The following is a 16,567-nucleotide window of genomic DNA, read 5'->3' as shown; positions in this document are numbered from 1 at the left end:
TTGAAAATTATCCCTCCTAAGTTAGTAACTACTCTCTGTTGTAATTTTTAATGGGTGGTATGCCATTGTGTGGCTGGCAGATAATTTGCTTAGCATTTCTTTGACATTCAGGTCAAGGGATTCTTTGTGTTGGGAGTGCTTGGTCTGGAATGCCAGGACCTTGTAGGGCGGTGGCTCCACTGCTTCTCTGTCCCCAGTGACCAGCTCACACCTCTATTGACAGGTGGCTTGTCCCGCTTTTCTGTCCTTGTAGAACTTAGAAATATTTGTTCAACTTATCTCATGGTATTATTGAGAATTTTTTTATTTAAAAAAAAATCACTGGGAGCTGTAGAGATGGCTCAATGGTTGAAAGTACCTGATGCTCTTCCAGAGGACTCAGGTTCAATTCCCAGCACCTCCATGGCAGGTGACAACCATCTGTAACTCTAGTCCCAGATCTGAAGCTCTCTTCTGATTTTGCAGGCACCAGGTACATGTGGTGCCCAGACACACAGGCAGACACAACACTCATATGTATGAAATAAAAATAAATGAACATACAGATTTCTTTTTAAATATTACAGGATTGGAGGTAGCTCAATGGCAGAGTACTTGTCTAAAATGCACTAGGCAATGGGTTTAATTTCCAACACTGAGAAAAAATTTAGTGCATACGTATAAAGAAGAAAAAAATCCAAAATGCCCTTGCTGTGCTCATCCCAGTTGTTCCTTCCTCCTGAGGTCACCACTGCGCACATCTCAGTGTATGTGACTCTGTTAAATATGAACATGGCACATACAGGACATTGGACTTGGATCCAAAGAAGCAACCTTTTAATACCCAGCTATCTTAACCACTGAAAAGTGGTGAGCTGCCTGCTTTCTAGATACTATAAGTAACTCTGTCATTTTTGTGGCTGCAATGGATACCTTGTTGCACTATTTACCTTCAGATCTTCCTTTGCCCTAATTCCATGCTGCCAGGATCCCTCTTATTCATTCCTCTCTGGACACATGCATGAGAATTTCTCATGGGATACATAATAGCAAGAACAAATGGCACAATCAGGGAGAGTCACAGACACCTGTCTGGTCCTGGTTCCCTTGGCAGGTGATTTTTCACCTGTTCTTCCTTGTCCTGACTCATTTCTCTGCTTAGGAGCCCTGTGAGGTAGGTGCCGTCACCCACATCTTACAGAGGAGGAAACGGAGACGCGGAGAAGTAGTAAGGTTGTAAATGCCAGAGCCAAGATCGGGACTAAGGTGGCCTGGTTCCAGAGATTGAGGAGATGTGTCATTGTATATGCATGTCACCTTGCCCGGGGCATTGGCTGTGGTTCCCAGGCAGGTGGATGACGACTAAACCAACTCCACTGGGAGAAGGTGGATATTACCGATTTGGGGTGAAGATGGTCTCTCGCCATACTTACCAGCTGTGCCCGCACAAGCTTACTTTCATTGGCTTTCTTTGTAACTGCAACTAAAGTCACATATCTCTTCTCCTGTTTGTTCGCTACTTCCATTCTTCTCTGAATTGCTCATTTATATCCTTTGCCCCGTTTTTCAGTTGAGTTGTCTGCCTTTGATCTGAGTAATTTGTAGGTAAACTCTGTGTATTTTGAGAATCAATACCCTCCTCTTTTTTTTTTTTAAAGAACATTGCAGCAATTTCTTTTTTTTTTCTTTTTCTTTTTTTTTTTTTTTTTTTTTGGTTTTTCGAGACAGGGTTTCTCTGTGGCTTTGGAGCCTGTCCTGGAATTAGCTCTGTAGACCAGGCTGGTCTCGAACTCACAGAGATCCGCCTGCCTTGAACCTGATTTAGTGAGTTTGTTTGCCTGTTGTGTTTTGAAACAGAGCCTGGAATGCCACTGTGTGCAAGGCCTTGGGCCCGCCCCTTGCGTATTTCAGGGATGAGCAAGTCTAGATAGATCCCTGTCCACAGCCAACAGGAACTTAAGTAACCACTGGAGAGGAATGTGCAGAGCTGGTTTGCGCAACAGCAGGGAACAGGAACTTTCACCTGGGGTTCAGGGAAGGCTTTGTGGCCAGTAACATCTGAGGGTCCCACAGCACTTGTTTTTGGACAGAGGAGCAGGACGGGTGGTGTTGGGACAGTATCCCACTCAGCATTCAGAAGCTAAGCAATCCATTCAGAAGCATCCCATTCAGAAGTAGAGAATCTCAGGAAAGGGCTCCAGAGGGAGTGGGGAAGAGAGGTGGGTGAACCTGTTAGCAGAGCCTCTCACTATGGAGAATGCAGCCTCCTTCTGGTGCCTTCAGTGGCCTGGTGGTGCTGTCTGGAAGGCTCAGCTATCCCACTGACAGAGCAGAACAGGTCGGGAATAGGCCCTTGGAGAGATAGAAGGGAAAAAGTCGGCTAGGTAAGAGCAAGGTTGGAGAAAGAAAAGTTCTGGATGGGGAAAGGGATTTAGTGGAGGTTAGAGAGATGGCTCAGAAGTTAAGAGCACCGGCTGCCTTTCCAGAGGAACTGGGTTCCATTCCTATACCCACATGGCAGCTCACAATGATCTTAACTCCAGTGCACGGGATCCAGTGACCTCTTCTGGCCTCCATGAGCCCAGGGGCACAAATGGTGTGCACAGACATACATGCAGACAAAACATTCATGCACATGAAGTAATTTACACTTACTATACAAATCAGGAGGACCAGAGTTCAGATGCTGGTACTGTTATAAACCATCCAGTTTCCCTGCAAACACCTGTAACTAACTCTGAAGGATCTGACACCCTCTTTCGGCCTCCATGCGAACACTCTGTCTCTGTCTCTCACACATACAAACATACAGACACACACACACACACACACACACACACACACACACTATAATTTTTTTAAAGTTCTGACAGCTAGTACTCAGAAGGCAGAGGCAGTGAGTTTGAGGCCAACCCTGGTCTACCTAGTGAGTTCCAGACTAGCCAGCCTGTCTCAAAAAAAAAAAAAAAAAAAAAAAAAAAGGAGGAAGGAAGAAAGGGAGGAGGAGAGAAGGAGGAAGGAAGATAGGAAAGATGGGTAGATCTGTGGAGACTTTGCCACATATCTGATGGCATTCAATGGCAGGGGTATTTATCAGCTGCCGGCTTTGTTCAGTGAAGGTGTGTAGTGTCTCCAAGCTTGGCAGGATACCTGGCAAGTCCTGAGCTACAAAGATAGGCTGGGGCAGGCAGGCTGTGCCCCAGCAGTCCCCTCCTATGCCAGTTTTAGCTTTATGCATGTCCTCTCCGAGAGTCATGAAGCCTGTGGTTTAGTGTCTGTCAGACCCCATGTGCCTGGATCCCTGCCTGTGTCTCAGTTGGAGTTTATTTAGGTGTGTCTGTCCGAGAACAGATTTTAACAGAAAAGTAAGTCCATTCTTAGCTGTCACTGACCTCAGTCTCCATACAGCTCCATCTTATGCCATTGGTTTTTAAAGCTAAACAAAACCCTCACTTTATATTCCTCATGATAAGGCCCTGTTTTTCCTGAATTGAAAAGAAACCGTTCCTGACTCTGTCAAGAGCTCATTAACACCTTTCTTTACAGCCTCTACCGTGTCATTTGCAGGAATGTGATACTATTAGTCCAAATAAGAAAGCTGGGTTCCTTTCAGTGGCTTCAACCAACTTCTGTCCAGTGACTCAGCCCTTCATTTAAACAGATTGTTTTGCTTTGCCATGCTGTGGATGAAGTCTAGGACCTCATACAAGCTAGGCCATACCCAGGCTCACTTGGGGGAATGGCTGCTGTCTCTTTCCATAGAGGTTTGTGTCCTTGTACAAACTATTGTCATTATAATTTTCTAATCCCCAACTCCCACCCACTCACCTCAGAAACCTCAGGAAGCCAAACTGATTCTGTCTCCTGTTAAATCAACTTCAGATCCCGTTAAGTCAACTTCAAACCCAGATGAATCCTCAGAGTTGATGTGGACATACTGACATCACTCTGTTGTAGATGTAGACACACTGACGTCATTATGTTTCCTGTGTTGGGCACCTAGGAGTCACAAACCACACAATTGTTTATGTCCTGTTGGTGTTAATAGTGATTCCCTAACTCCTGCGCATGGCCCTGTCTTCATGGTAAGGCATGGGTGCGTTTTCTGCTTTCTTCTTGTGTCAGGAGTTCAGCTATGGAGAGCTGAAACCAAAACAAAAACAAAAAACAAAGACAAAACAAAGCATTTGAAAGCCAGTGTGTTTTTCTGACCTGAAACTGGATTTGCTTTCCAGCCGCTGGTTTCTAAAGTTAGTCACTTTTATGCCTTTGTCCCTGATCTGTGCCAGTGGCTGTGACAGCCCTGGCTTGTCACCATGCCAGACAGTGGCACAGCATCCTTAAGGGCCATCCTGAACACAGATCACTTTGTGCAGATTTTAGTGGCGGGTGCTGCTGTTGGGAGATCTTTTCCCCAAGGCGGAGGAGCCTTGCCTGTATGCTTGTTGCTGCCACGCTCCCTGCTGTCTTGTTTATTTTATTTGACTCATGCTGTCAGGCTGCATGAATTAGGTTGCAAGTCTTGGGCCTGGGCCATGTTCCTGCATGCATCATAGGCATGAAACTGATGCCACATGGGTCATTAGGGATAGTGGACAAGGCCAGCAAGAGTATAGTGTTCTGCAAAGCCTACCTAGTTCATTTTAAATGCCCTGCGTGGGCTGGCCTTGATTCCCGTGTGATTTCTATGTCAGCCTGTCATAGCAACAGAGGGTATGTCAGTAGTAGAAATGACATGACCAGCCCTTCCCAGTGACTAGGAGAACTAGTGTCACTGTTTTCCCACTTGAGAGAATCAGGCCAGCAAGCATCTCTGGTCAGAGTGGATCACCAATCTGCCTGTGTCAATGCTAGGTTCTCAGCATATTGGGGTGCTGTTTTTTTGCCCCCACGAGATGATTATGAGGTCTCTCGGACTATTTAACTTTTACCACAATTTTAAGTTTGCTGGCACCATCCATAGACAAGTAGACAGAAGAACGAAACACAAAACAAGTAATAAAAAGGAACAGACAGGCTGGATGGTGGTGGCACACACCTTGGATCCCAGAGGCAGGTGGGTCTCTGAGTTGGAGGCCATCCTGGTCTCCAGAGCTAGATCCAGGACAGCCAAGGTTACACAAAAACACAACAGGAAGGCAACAGACAACAGGTCTGCATAACCAAAAAGGCCTCACAAGCATCACATCACGTGAAAGCCTTGTACCACAACTCAGTGATTCCATATGCAGAAAGCAGCAGAAGAGACAACACCAATGGTGTGGAGGGCCTCAGCCTTGGGTAGGGGTTGACGGGAAGGCTTGCAGACACTCGGGGCGATGTCTTGGTAGGTGGGGTGAAATCTTGATAGTCTGAAGAACATGTAGAATGACATATATAACCAATCTGAGCCAATGTGGTGTGAACATATGCTCAATTCTTCACAGGTAAATTTTGCCTCAAAAGAAGAAAAACACCCAAGTAAATATTGGGCTCTTGATAGGGACGTGGCTGTGGAAGTGTTCCTCGGGGAGTGTGCTGACGTGGCCGTTCACTCTGTAGTGAGCACACGGAGAATAAATGTGTTGATGGAGGGGTGGATTCTGGGAGAGAACCCTGAGGGGATGGCCCGTGACTTCTGGTGGAGTAGCATGGTGGGGGTGGGGCCGTTTGCTGCACAGGGTTCTCTTTCAACTTAGCCCTCTGCTTGAAAATTTTCATAATAAGATGTTAGGAGAAAAGATAGTGAGGGTGTGGTGGATGGGGCTCCCTGAGGAGGAAGCCGGGATTGTCCTAATCATGAAGTTATATTTCCAGATGAAGATTAGAAGACTTCTAGAGATTTAATAGAGCCAGTGACGTCGTCAGGGCAGCAGCAGTGAAGTCTGACTTTGGGACGCTTACTTCTAGGGTGTAGGCCACCCTGGCACCTGAAGGGACAAATGTGGCTCCTGGCAGCCCTCTCTTGCTAGTTCTATGCTGGCAGGGTTGCAGAAATGTAAATGAGCCCAAATCGCGGAGTTATAGGAACTTCCTGTGCAGGAGCGATAAGCCCGCCGCAGATACCCTGGCAGAGTCGGTTTGGCTTGTTTTCTCTTAATTATCTTCTCCGCCTGCTAGGCCGCATTTCCCTTAATTTCAGGATCAGACTTAGTAACTTTCTGAAGACTTCTCAGCCTCTCTTGATTCTTTTGAAACCAAGAGGCAGGACCAGCTGCCGCAGTGCAAAGTCCTGAATGGGAGCCCTAATTTGGACCCCTGCCTGTTTCCCCAGGGGCGCCCCAGACCAGATGCAGCAAAGACAACTCTAGTCCTCTTGGGCAGAGCCTCTGCCTGAGAGGGTCTGTTGGTAAATTCCGAAGCTGGGGCGGGGGCGGAGGGAAAGAATGAAAGCATTATTCTAAGAAGCCACTTTTATTTATAGATTCTCCTAATTCTATTAGAACGAACGCCGGGGGGATATAAAAGTTGGAACACATAACACATAATAGAAATGAAAGAACGTTAAGCTAAACTAGGGAACGTGGTAAAATGAGGAGACTCCATACCAAGGGGAAGATGCGACATTTTTCTGAAATGAAATCGTCTTAGAGCACATTGTACCAGGAAAGCAAATTAAAATAAGAATTCGGTGAGGAGAAAGCTTTGGACGGAAGCATGAAATATTTCACAATGAAAAGGAGAAAGTGTTGAGCTGACTCAAGGGGAAAACAAATATGGAGTTTGCACTAATTACATTATAGAGACAAATAAAATGTTGAAAAGGAAATAAAGCAATTAACTACTTAATGTGCTTTAAGAGTCACTGACAAAATAAAATGCACTAAATATAATAAAATATGCAAATAGCTATAATTTGCTTCCCCCCTCCCCCCCCAACAGCCCAGGCAGTGCCTCCTGTTCTCCATACACAATGAGGGAGTTTTGACCACTGACCAAAGGCAATGGTGGCCTCTAATACAAAGTTAACAGCCTCTCGTGTTAGGCAAGCCGAAATCTGACACCACTTTTCAATGAATGAGGTAGACTTTGAAGAACATGTACCTATGGGGGAAAACTCAGATTAAAGTCTAAAGCATAGGGGCCAGCCAGAAGACTGGAGTTTGATTCCTAGGACCCACGCAGTGGAAGGAGAGAACCAATTCCTGCAAGTCATTCATTCTCTGACCTCCGTGCATAGGTACATCTGCATATCGACACAACACATGTAATTTTATTTTACTTTATTTTGTTTTTTGAAACAGGATCTCAGTAGGAAGCCTTGGCTAGCCTTGAGCTCTATGTAGACCAGGCTGGCTTCAAACCCATAGTGCTCCACCTGCCTCTGTCCCTGAGTGCTGGGATTTAAACACATGTGTCAACATGTACTAAAATTAAAAATAAAAAAATCTAATGAACGAAGGCCTGGATTATAAGAATCTCTCTTCTGACACTGACTGTCCGATGCTGTACCCCAGCTCTTTCTTCTGAAAAATGGAAGTTAGCAGCACTTCCAATAAGAACATGCGTGGAATAGTGCCTGTCCTCAGGTGACCATTGTGCTGCTAACAGCATCATCACAGCGATGGTTATCTCTGCCGGTGGAGCTCGACATACCAGTCCACCCAGTGCGGACGTACCAGTCTGCCCAGTGTTAGGCGTATTGGAGTCACCCTAGGAAAGCTGCCTTTAAAGCCAGAATTCGAAGTCCCAGGTGAGGCTAGGACTGAGGTAGAGAGGCAGAGCACCTGTCTGACATGTCCAAGGCCATGGCTTCCAGCTCCTACACCGTGAAGGTAGTGGAGCGGACGAATATTGTGTGACCGTTGTCTTCCTGAGGAAGGTCGTGGCTGTTAACACTTGGACAGTGCAGACAGAAGCTATGCTAGACTAAACTCGTGAGCTATGCCTTCTGCAGTGAGGACGTGCCATGACTGCAGCGCTTATCACAGTGACTTGCCTCCCATTCAGCAGCAGGTGGGAGCGGCAGGTGGGGCCTCCCTGCCCTGCCTAGCATGCTTTGGAGGGTTCCTACCTACCAACGTGGATGCAAGAGAGGCCCCTGCTACTCAGGACTAAAAACAAATTCTCTCTTAAGAATCAGAGACAAACCAAATAGTGGGACCTGTCAGTTGGCCAATGTTAACCCCTTGGAGTAAACAGGAAAGCTCACCAAAGGTGGCTGTGGATGGAAACAGCTATCTTCTGTCTGTACTGATGTACTCCAGATTCTCATCTTCATTCACCCCTCAGAGATACCAGCATTCTTGGAGGTGCTAGATTTCTATCTTCCTCCCAAATGTTCCTTGCTCTGGGCACCACTTACGAGGACGTTACAGAACACTGACGTCATCGGAAATGAAGGAAAATTCTAAAGAGACCATAGAAATGTAAAGGCAAAGGGGCCTTTCTATCCTGCTCTCCTCACGGGAGCTAGGTTTCCCCGTGACGCATAAAGCCAGCTTTTTGTTTTCCGGGATTACCTTGATGGACCAGCTCTTGCAAGCAGAGCTATTAGGCAAACACAAACAGAAGATTTAGATATGATCTGAACACTTTTGCCTACACATTGATCAACAGTTGGCGGGCCACTTAACATCCTTGGACGTCAAATCACTCATCTGTGATGTACGATTGCAGTCATCCTTGCAAAACAGAATTCTGCAGCTAGCTGTTGGAGATTGCAGTGTGAGTGTTCTCCTCTGGGAGAGGAGCACTGGCCTTGTTATTAGTGTGGATACGATCGTGGTCCTCCTACCTGACAGCCTCACTGTGCACTGACCTCAGGAAGACTGGTATTGTCCCTAGTGGATACCTAGCCAGTCCCCACTGTGACCAGTGGCTTAGGACCAGGAGGGTGGATGCCACCTGCCAGTTGCTAGTACCGCCCCTCCTTTGGCTACTCCCTCATGTATTTCCTGGGTTGGTTCCATATTTGATTTTGAAAGAGCATAGAATTCGGGGTGTTGGAGTCCTGGAGTCACCCACCACCTGTCTCTTGACAATAAGTCTAGAATGTGAAATGAGGAATTTGCTACAGTTTAATTTCACCAGTCATCTGAAAGCGGCCACCTCCGCCACTCACGGACAGCTCAGGTTCCATTGGGAAGAACTATACCGTGTAAATTGGCATGGGTCGTCAATTTCAGAGACTCGTTACATTGTAGCTAGGAATGTGTTCAGAGGCAGAAAGCAGAGGCAATAACTGCAACACCGTGGAGGTTACTTTGTTTTGTTTGTGTCAAGTGGCACTTCTGTTTTCTACTCTGCCACTCTTGGCCCGAAGGTCTCTTCTTGTGGGAGTCCCCGAGGCATTATGGGGTTAATACTAGATACACACTTGGAAGTCTAATATCCAGATACTAGGCAGGTTGCTGAGTTTGGGGATGAACAAATAGAATAATCAAAATTCCGTTTCAATCGAAAAGGGTCACCCTCCCCAGGGACTTGTGCTGTATCTATCTCAAGGGTTACAGCTATGTTACATGGTCATGTTGGCTTCAGGGGAGTCTGAGAAATCAAGAGGTTTAGATTCTACAGCCTTTATACAGGAGGGAGGTGAAGAAAGGGCTAGAAATGCAAGTAGGATTTTGTATCTGTGGTGTTTCCTCCACACCACAGGTAGTGTCTCCATTATCTTGTGAATGATTGAAGACAGGCGGTGATGGCGCACGCCTTTAATGCCAGCACTCAGGAGGCAGAGGCAGGCGGATCTCTGTGAGTTCGAGGCCAGCCTGGTCTACAAAACAAGTTCTAGGACAGGCTCCAAAGCTACACAGAGAAACTCTGTCTCCAAACTAAACCAAAACAGGAAAAAACGGAGGGTAAGGGGGGCAGATTGTGTTGTAGATGCCCAGACAGCAGTATCAGCAGCCCAGAGATCTACTTAGGAAAGGTGCAAGTGATCCCCGAGGGAGGAGAGGTCAGTCGCCACCAACAAAAGGAAATAATGACATCATGAAGATGAACAGGGCAGCTGGCAAGGGTGATAGACTCTTACGGGATAAGAAATGGCCTGCGGGGCTTGACCTTATTTACTCTGAACAGATAGGCCCCAATGTAAACACTTCTTCCCTAGTATTAGATAAGGAAACTGAGGCATGGCATCTGTACCAAGTAGCATCTTACTGAACTGTCTGCCAGCCCTTTGCATCCCTGAGCCTCACCCAGGTTCTGCAAATCAGGGGGCATCCTGTGTGCAGGACAGTCATTCAGGTCTGCTTGCCACTGGTCTCTGGCACTCAGGGAATCTAGTGTTGTTGGAGCACCCATTGGCTATCTGCTGTTTCTCACCAGGGCATTTTCCTAAGTTCGTGGAGGAAGGAGCAGCCTCCTACCCTGACCTGGGAGCAAAGGGCAGGATATCTTAGTAGGTGTCTCATGATGAATCCCTCCACTATCCCCATTTCCCCAGGTTCCCACCAGGCCAGCAGCAGCAGCATTTGGAACCTTGCTAGAAATAAAACTTCTCAGACCCTGCTGCTCTTCAGAGACTGGGTGCTGGCCCAGCTCTCTGGCTTCGGAACATAGGGTGTACAATGGCTGGGCACTCACAGCATCATGGCAAGTCCGAGCTTCCAGCACACTTGGCCTCAGCTGCTGGTTCATATTCACCCTGGGTTTGGCTCTGCACACCTCCATGTGATGAAGACAGCCACATCTGCCTGCTGACTGCCATGGCATCAGGCCTTTTTATGTAGTATCCCTGGATCTCAAGTGTCTCCCACACTTCCCACATGCGCCAACCAAGACAGCTCCCGTGTCTCGGGACCTAAGGACCCAGTTTGTATCATGGGCTTAGGCAGGTTAAGGGGTGGGCAAATCCGGGAAGAGGAGCCCCAGCCTTGCGAGGCAGCCGCAGTAGCTGTGGGAAGGCACGTTGTGGAGAAGGCTCTTTTCTTAACCATGGGTAGTGGAAGGTCATCCGACGAACATAGAGTTCCTTGTCACAGCAGTGTCTGCTGTGTGTCCCCATCCTCTTCCTCCCCTTCCTAAATGAGACACCTATGAAGGTTGACCATTTCAGTGTTTCCTTGACTCTGGAAGTACACGTCACACTCTGGGGCTACCATGGGGCTCTCTGAATCTCCTTGCTCCTTTACCTGGTAGGTGTTCTCCAGTGTCACAAGGAGAGTCTACCTGCCCTTTCAGCCATGACCAGCACTATTATATATATATATTATTGCTATACCATGTCTTGAATCTGGGTATTTCATTCCATGTGAACACCTGTATCATCATGTATGATCAAGAATACTGTGGGTTTACATGCAATCCAAAATGCTTCAGATGGCCTAGTGATTACCTCAGAGCTCCTGGAGTATATGAAGCCCACTGTGATATCCTGTTTATCTTCCATGTACTTTCAGCAACAATGATGTCATCAGTCCACAGTTCCATTGGAAAGATGGGGTACATTCAGCTGGAGTACTTTTGAGGAAGTCTAATAGACCTTTTTCCAAAGGTAGAAGCAAAGCTTGGAAGAACGCGGGGACTGTTAGCACCAAGGTTGTGTCTATTCCTTGGCCCCAAAGGAAGTGAAGAGAGGTTGTTGATGGGAGCCCGAAGGGAGGATTGGGTGGACGAGCACCTTGGGGTGAGCAGGGGTTTGGGAGAGAAATGATGCTGAAGCAAGTCTGTGGGCAGAGCCTAGGGGAGTGGACAAGCCAGCCTCATCTTCCTCCTCACTTGCCCTTGGGTTCACTGAGCCATCCTAAAACTAGAGGGCAGAGAAGCTGCCAAGGGTGTTCTGATACCTGGGCTAGAGCGTGTCCTACTTCAGTTCCGTATTGCTGTGAGAAACACCATGACAAACACAGTGTTGGGGACGAAAAGGGTCTTGTTTGTTTGTTTGTGAAGGGAAGAAAAGTCAGGGCACAGACGGAAGTGCCAGGAGGAACATTGCTTGCTTGCTTGCTCTCCACGGCTTACGCAGCTTGCTTTTAAAATATAACTTAGGGGCACCTCGCCAGGCATGGCATCACCCACCTGGACCCTCTCATCAATCATTAATCAAGAAAATGCCCCACGGATATAGCCACAGGCCAGTCTGTTGAAGGCAATCACTCAATTGACATTCCCTCTTCCTGATGATTGTAGCCTGTGTCAAATTGATTTTTTTAAATATTAACCAGCACAGTTAACCTCTTGTCAGTTTGTCTATTGGATCATGGCCTTTCCTTTCTTGTTTATCCCTACAATCTCATGTTAATATCACTAAAGAAGACATAGTATAGCTTTAAAACTCCTGGAGTCTTTGAAAGAGTCAACCTTTTTTTTTTTTAAGTTCAAAGTCTCTTTATAATATCCAAAATCTCTTTAAAATGTAAGGTCTGTCAACTATGGGCTCCTCTAAAATAAAAGGCAAGTTATATCTTATTCCAGAAGGGAAGAACTGGGGCACAGTCACAGTCACTCTCCGACATCTGGGACTCACAGGCTTCTGGTCCCAAAGAGCTTGTTTGGGTAGTTAGTATCTTCAGCTCTGCTCCCATCAGCACGCACAACGGTGCCCAGGCAGGCTCCACATCACATCTCCCTTGCCCCTGGTAGTCAGCCCCCAGCCGTGGCTTCTATCGTATGCAGGGGTCTCCGACGAAACCGAGACTGCCCCCGTTCTAAGCCCTCAACAGCTCTTCCAGGCCAAAGTTCTAAATTGCCCCCACAGTCTTCCGCCAAAACAACATGGTTGGGTTTGTCACAGCAATACCTCACTCTCTGGTACCAGATTCTGTCCAGTTTGGCTCTCCATTGCTGAGAAGCACCACGGCCCAAGGGAAGAAAGGTGTATTTCATCTTACAGCTACAGCCCATCAGGAAGGGAGGTTGGGGCAGCAGCTCAAGGTGTGAATTAGGAGCATGAGCTCTGGAGAAGCAATGCTCACTGGTTTGTTCTTCATGACTTTCTCAGCCTGCTTGTTTATATAGCCCAGGACCACCTACCGAAGGTGGACCCTTCCACAGTGGCCTGGGCCCTCCCACATCAAATCATTAAATTCTTGAAAATGCCTCTCGGACGCAGGCTAGTCTTAGGGATGCAATTCCATACCTGCTGCTGTCTTTCCAGATGACTCTGCCTAGCATCAAGCTGACAGCAACGACAACAAGACACACAAGTCAGCTAGTGCAGAGCGAGAGGCAGGAAACTGGGGAGTGCATCAGGGTGAGTCAGATCCAGGGGGCATCCACAGGCTTTACTTCTGAGTGTCACGCCTAGGTCTCAGTTTGTCTAGGTTTGTTTTTGTGTTTCCTGTGAAACAGGATTTGATTTTTCCGCATAGGAGCATCTAGTTCTCCTAGGATTATCACTTGACTAGTTTCCCCTGTCACCAATGATGTTTTGTGTTTTGGTGACTTTGCTCTCTGTTGAGGCAGGGTCTCCTCTCAGGGTGGCCTTGACATTCTACCTCAGGTCCAGGGGCTGGGTTAACCGGCACGCACGCTACATCCCTACCTCAGGTTCAGAGCCTGCGTTAACAGGCATGCGCACTATATCCCTGATGGGGAAGCTCAACCAATCACATCTGGTTAGGGTGTGGCCACCTGGAGCACAGGTAGAAAAACCAGGAGATGCAGGTGTGCACCCCCCCCCCCCTCCGCGGTGCTCTCCGGACCCTTTTGGATTTCGGACCTCCCACTCTTGTAGCGTGAGTTTCCCCCTTTTCAATTATTAAAACATAACTGTTGTTCTTGAGCTGGTCTGGTTATTTATCGTACCAACCTAATTCGTCAACATATCCCCCTCTGCAGGTTCAGGGCCTGGGTTAACAGGCCTGTGCACTATATCCCAACCTCAGGCTCAAAGCCTGTTCTTCTGTGTCTCGGCTGGTCTTCTGTGTCTCAGCTGGTCTTCTGTGTCTTGGCTGATCTTCTGTGTCTCAGTTGATCTTCTGTGTCTCAGCTGGTCTTCTGTATCTTGACTGGTCTTCTGTGTCTTCTGTATCTCTGCTGGTCTTCTGTGTCTCGGCTGGTCTTCTGTGTCTCAACTGGTCTTCTGTGTCTTGGCTGATCTTCTGTGTCTCAGTTGATCTTCTGTGTCTCAGCTGGTCTTCTGTATCTTGACTGGTCTTCTGTAAATAGGCATGCCCGCTATATCCCCTACCTCAGGCTCGGACTGGGTTAACAGGCATGCGCACTATATCCCCTACCTCAGGCTCAGGGGCTGGGTTAACAGGCATGCGCACTGTATCCCCTACCTCAGGCTCAGGGGCTGGGTTAACAGGCATGCGCACTATATCAAGTTTGCCAGTGAAGTTCTGCTGAAAACCCAGCTCTGCGCTTGTGTGGGCCTCCTCCTCTGTTCCATGTATTGTTTGTTCCTGACTCAGAGCCTCAGAGATTCCAGTGTGCTCGCTTTAGGCTGTTCTTGCCTTCTTGTCTTTGCCTTTTCACTTTCAATGTGACAATTTCTGCGAAACAAACATCAACAAAATACCTTCAGGATTTTGACCAAAATATTATATAACATATGAATGTATTTGATACATTTGATCAAGTGAATCACAATGATACAGGGCCTTCTATCTATGAACATGGTATTCTTTTTACTTTTTAAGTATCTCTTAATGATTGGCAATGTGTTGTCATTTGTTATCTGTGAGACTTAAACACTTTTTTTTAATCAAATAGACAGGTACTGTGAGTTTTCTGACAGTTGTTGCCAGTTTATAGAAAGAAGTTATGTTTTTGTAGCTATCTCTTCTACACACTCGATACTACAAAGCCCTGATTTTTTTCCCATCAGCTATATATGGTTTTCTCCCGCAACCATAGGAAATCATAGATTTGTTAAGATTTCCTGTGTAGACATCTTCTGTGGATAATTTTATTTTCCCCTGGTCATTCTGGAAGTTACTGGTTTGTTTATTGGAAAGCTAGCTGGACTTTCACTATAATGATGAATTGATTGCAAGAGTTCTTTGTTCTTCATTTTAAAGGGGAGATTATAAATACGTCCTTATGAAGGTTAATGTTTCCTGTTCGTTGTTTGTTGTGATTGTTTTCTTTTCATTTGAGCCTGAGTCTGAAGTAGCCCAGACTTCCCTGGAATTCATGTATTCCCTTGAACTTCTGCATCTTCCTGCCTCCCTCTCTCATGTGTTAGGATTATATGTGTGCTTTGAAGATCACCTCACAACAGGCTAAGAAGTCTCTTACCAAGTTTAAGAGTCATAGAGGTTTTGAATTTTAACAATATTTTCAGTTTGCTGCACAAAGAGTTGATTGTGTTGGCTTTCTGCTGTTCAAATGCTCTTGCGTTTACGGACCAAATCCACCTTCTTCCGACTCATCGCTGAGTCTGGTCTTCTGAGCTGGTTGGGAGTTCAGATTCTATACTCATGGCCAGAGCAGACCTGTAATTTCCCCTTCTTACACAGTCCTTGTCTGGCTCCAATATTACCCTGGCCTTATGAATTTTATTCTTTTTCTGTTTCCTGGACCAGTTTGTGCAAGACTAAGATGGTTTATTCCTTAACATTCCTTAGCGCTCACTCTTAAATCTGGGCACGCGTGTCTATGTGAGAGAGATAGATGTCTCCCCCTGCTTCATTCGCTCTAATGGAAGAGCCAAGTGGACCTTCTTTTTTATATAGTTTCATATATCATAATTTTCTAGTCATTTGCTCTTGTTGTCTGAAGGTTTTAAATGTATTAGCTTAATGTCGCAGTGAGTGTGTCCTTATTATCCTTTAATCCTTGGCTTTGTCTGCAGCAGCACCTCTTTCCCTTGTATTCCACTTCTCTGAGCATTTCCCCTTGTCTTTACTGAGCTAGATTTATCTCTCCTGCTGGGTTCTTAAAGAAGTGTTTCCAGCTGCTTAACGTTTCTCTATTACTAATTTATCTTCTATTTTACAGAGTTCTCCCAACCTTAACTCTCTACCTCTCTGTTTTCTTGAACTTAAAAAATATCTTTTTAAACCAGATGTGGCGGTACACACGTTTAATCCCAGCACTCAGGAGGCAGAGGCAGGTGGATCTCTGTGAGTTTAAGACCAGTGTGCTCTACAGAGTGAGTTCCAGGACAGCCAGAGCTGTTACACAGAGAAATCCTGTCTCCAAAAACAAACAAACAAACAACACACACACACACACACACACAACACTTTAGCTGGTCACTTGATACCATGAGTGTCCATCACCTCTGCTTCTACCAGTATGGGAGATGATGCGATGTCCCTTCTGATGTCATATTCAGTGATGCTCATACATTCTCCCCTCAGTGCTTTCGCTGGCATTACATTGTTCATATCTGAAGTCCACATTATGGTGTTTGATCCATGAATTACCTAAGCATGTATGCTAATTTCTATGTGTGTGAGACTTTTCATCTCTTCATGTTATCAATAGCTAACTTAATTGTTTTCAGATCAGATATTATCTTGAAAATTAGTTCCTTGATGCTGGAGAGATTTATTTTATGTTCTGGTACTTCATCAGTCTCTGGAGAAGAATGTCCTCCACTGTTGTTGATGAGGTTTAACAACATAATGTGGACTCCAGGCTCAAACCTTCTCCATGCCAGTGTTACATGTCTCTATGACCTGGCTTGAAATGTGGCCATGTGGCTTCTGATGTCAGGGTATTAGTCCAGTTCCCTAGAGTCACAGAACTTATAGAATGAATCTCT

At 46.3% G+C, this 16,567-nt stretch overlaps 1 protein-coding gene across 1 annotated transcript in view; it reads left to right on the top strand.

Annotated features, from left to right (window-relative positions):
• Positions 1-7,694: 7,694 nt before the first annotated feature.
• The window catches only part of Pcsk6 (proprotein convertase subtilisin/kexin type 6), a 168,942-nt gene continuing 160,069 nt past the window's right edge, over positions 7,695-16,567 (top strand). The window contains exons 1-2 of the mRNA XM_013350233.2: positions 7,695-7,733; positions 8,518-8,625. Of these exons, the coding sequence (XP_013205687.2) occupies positions 7,695-7,733; positions 8,518-8,625 (147 nt within the window). The remainder of the gene's footprint in view (positions 7,734-8,517; positions 8,626-16,567) is intronic.

This window comes from Microtus ochrogaster, chromosome 22, assembly GCF_000317375.1.
Source record: "Microtus ochrogaster isolate Prairie Vole_2 chromosome 22, MicOch1.0, whole genome shotgun sequence".
Classification (NCBI taxonomy): domain Eukaryota; kingdom Metazoa; phylum Chordata; class Mammalia; order Rodentia; family Cricetidae; genus Microtus; species Microtus ochrogaster.
Note: the sequence above shows the minus strand (reverse complement) of the source record. Positions and strands in the feature narration are given on the sequence as shown.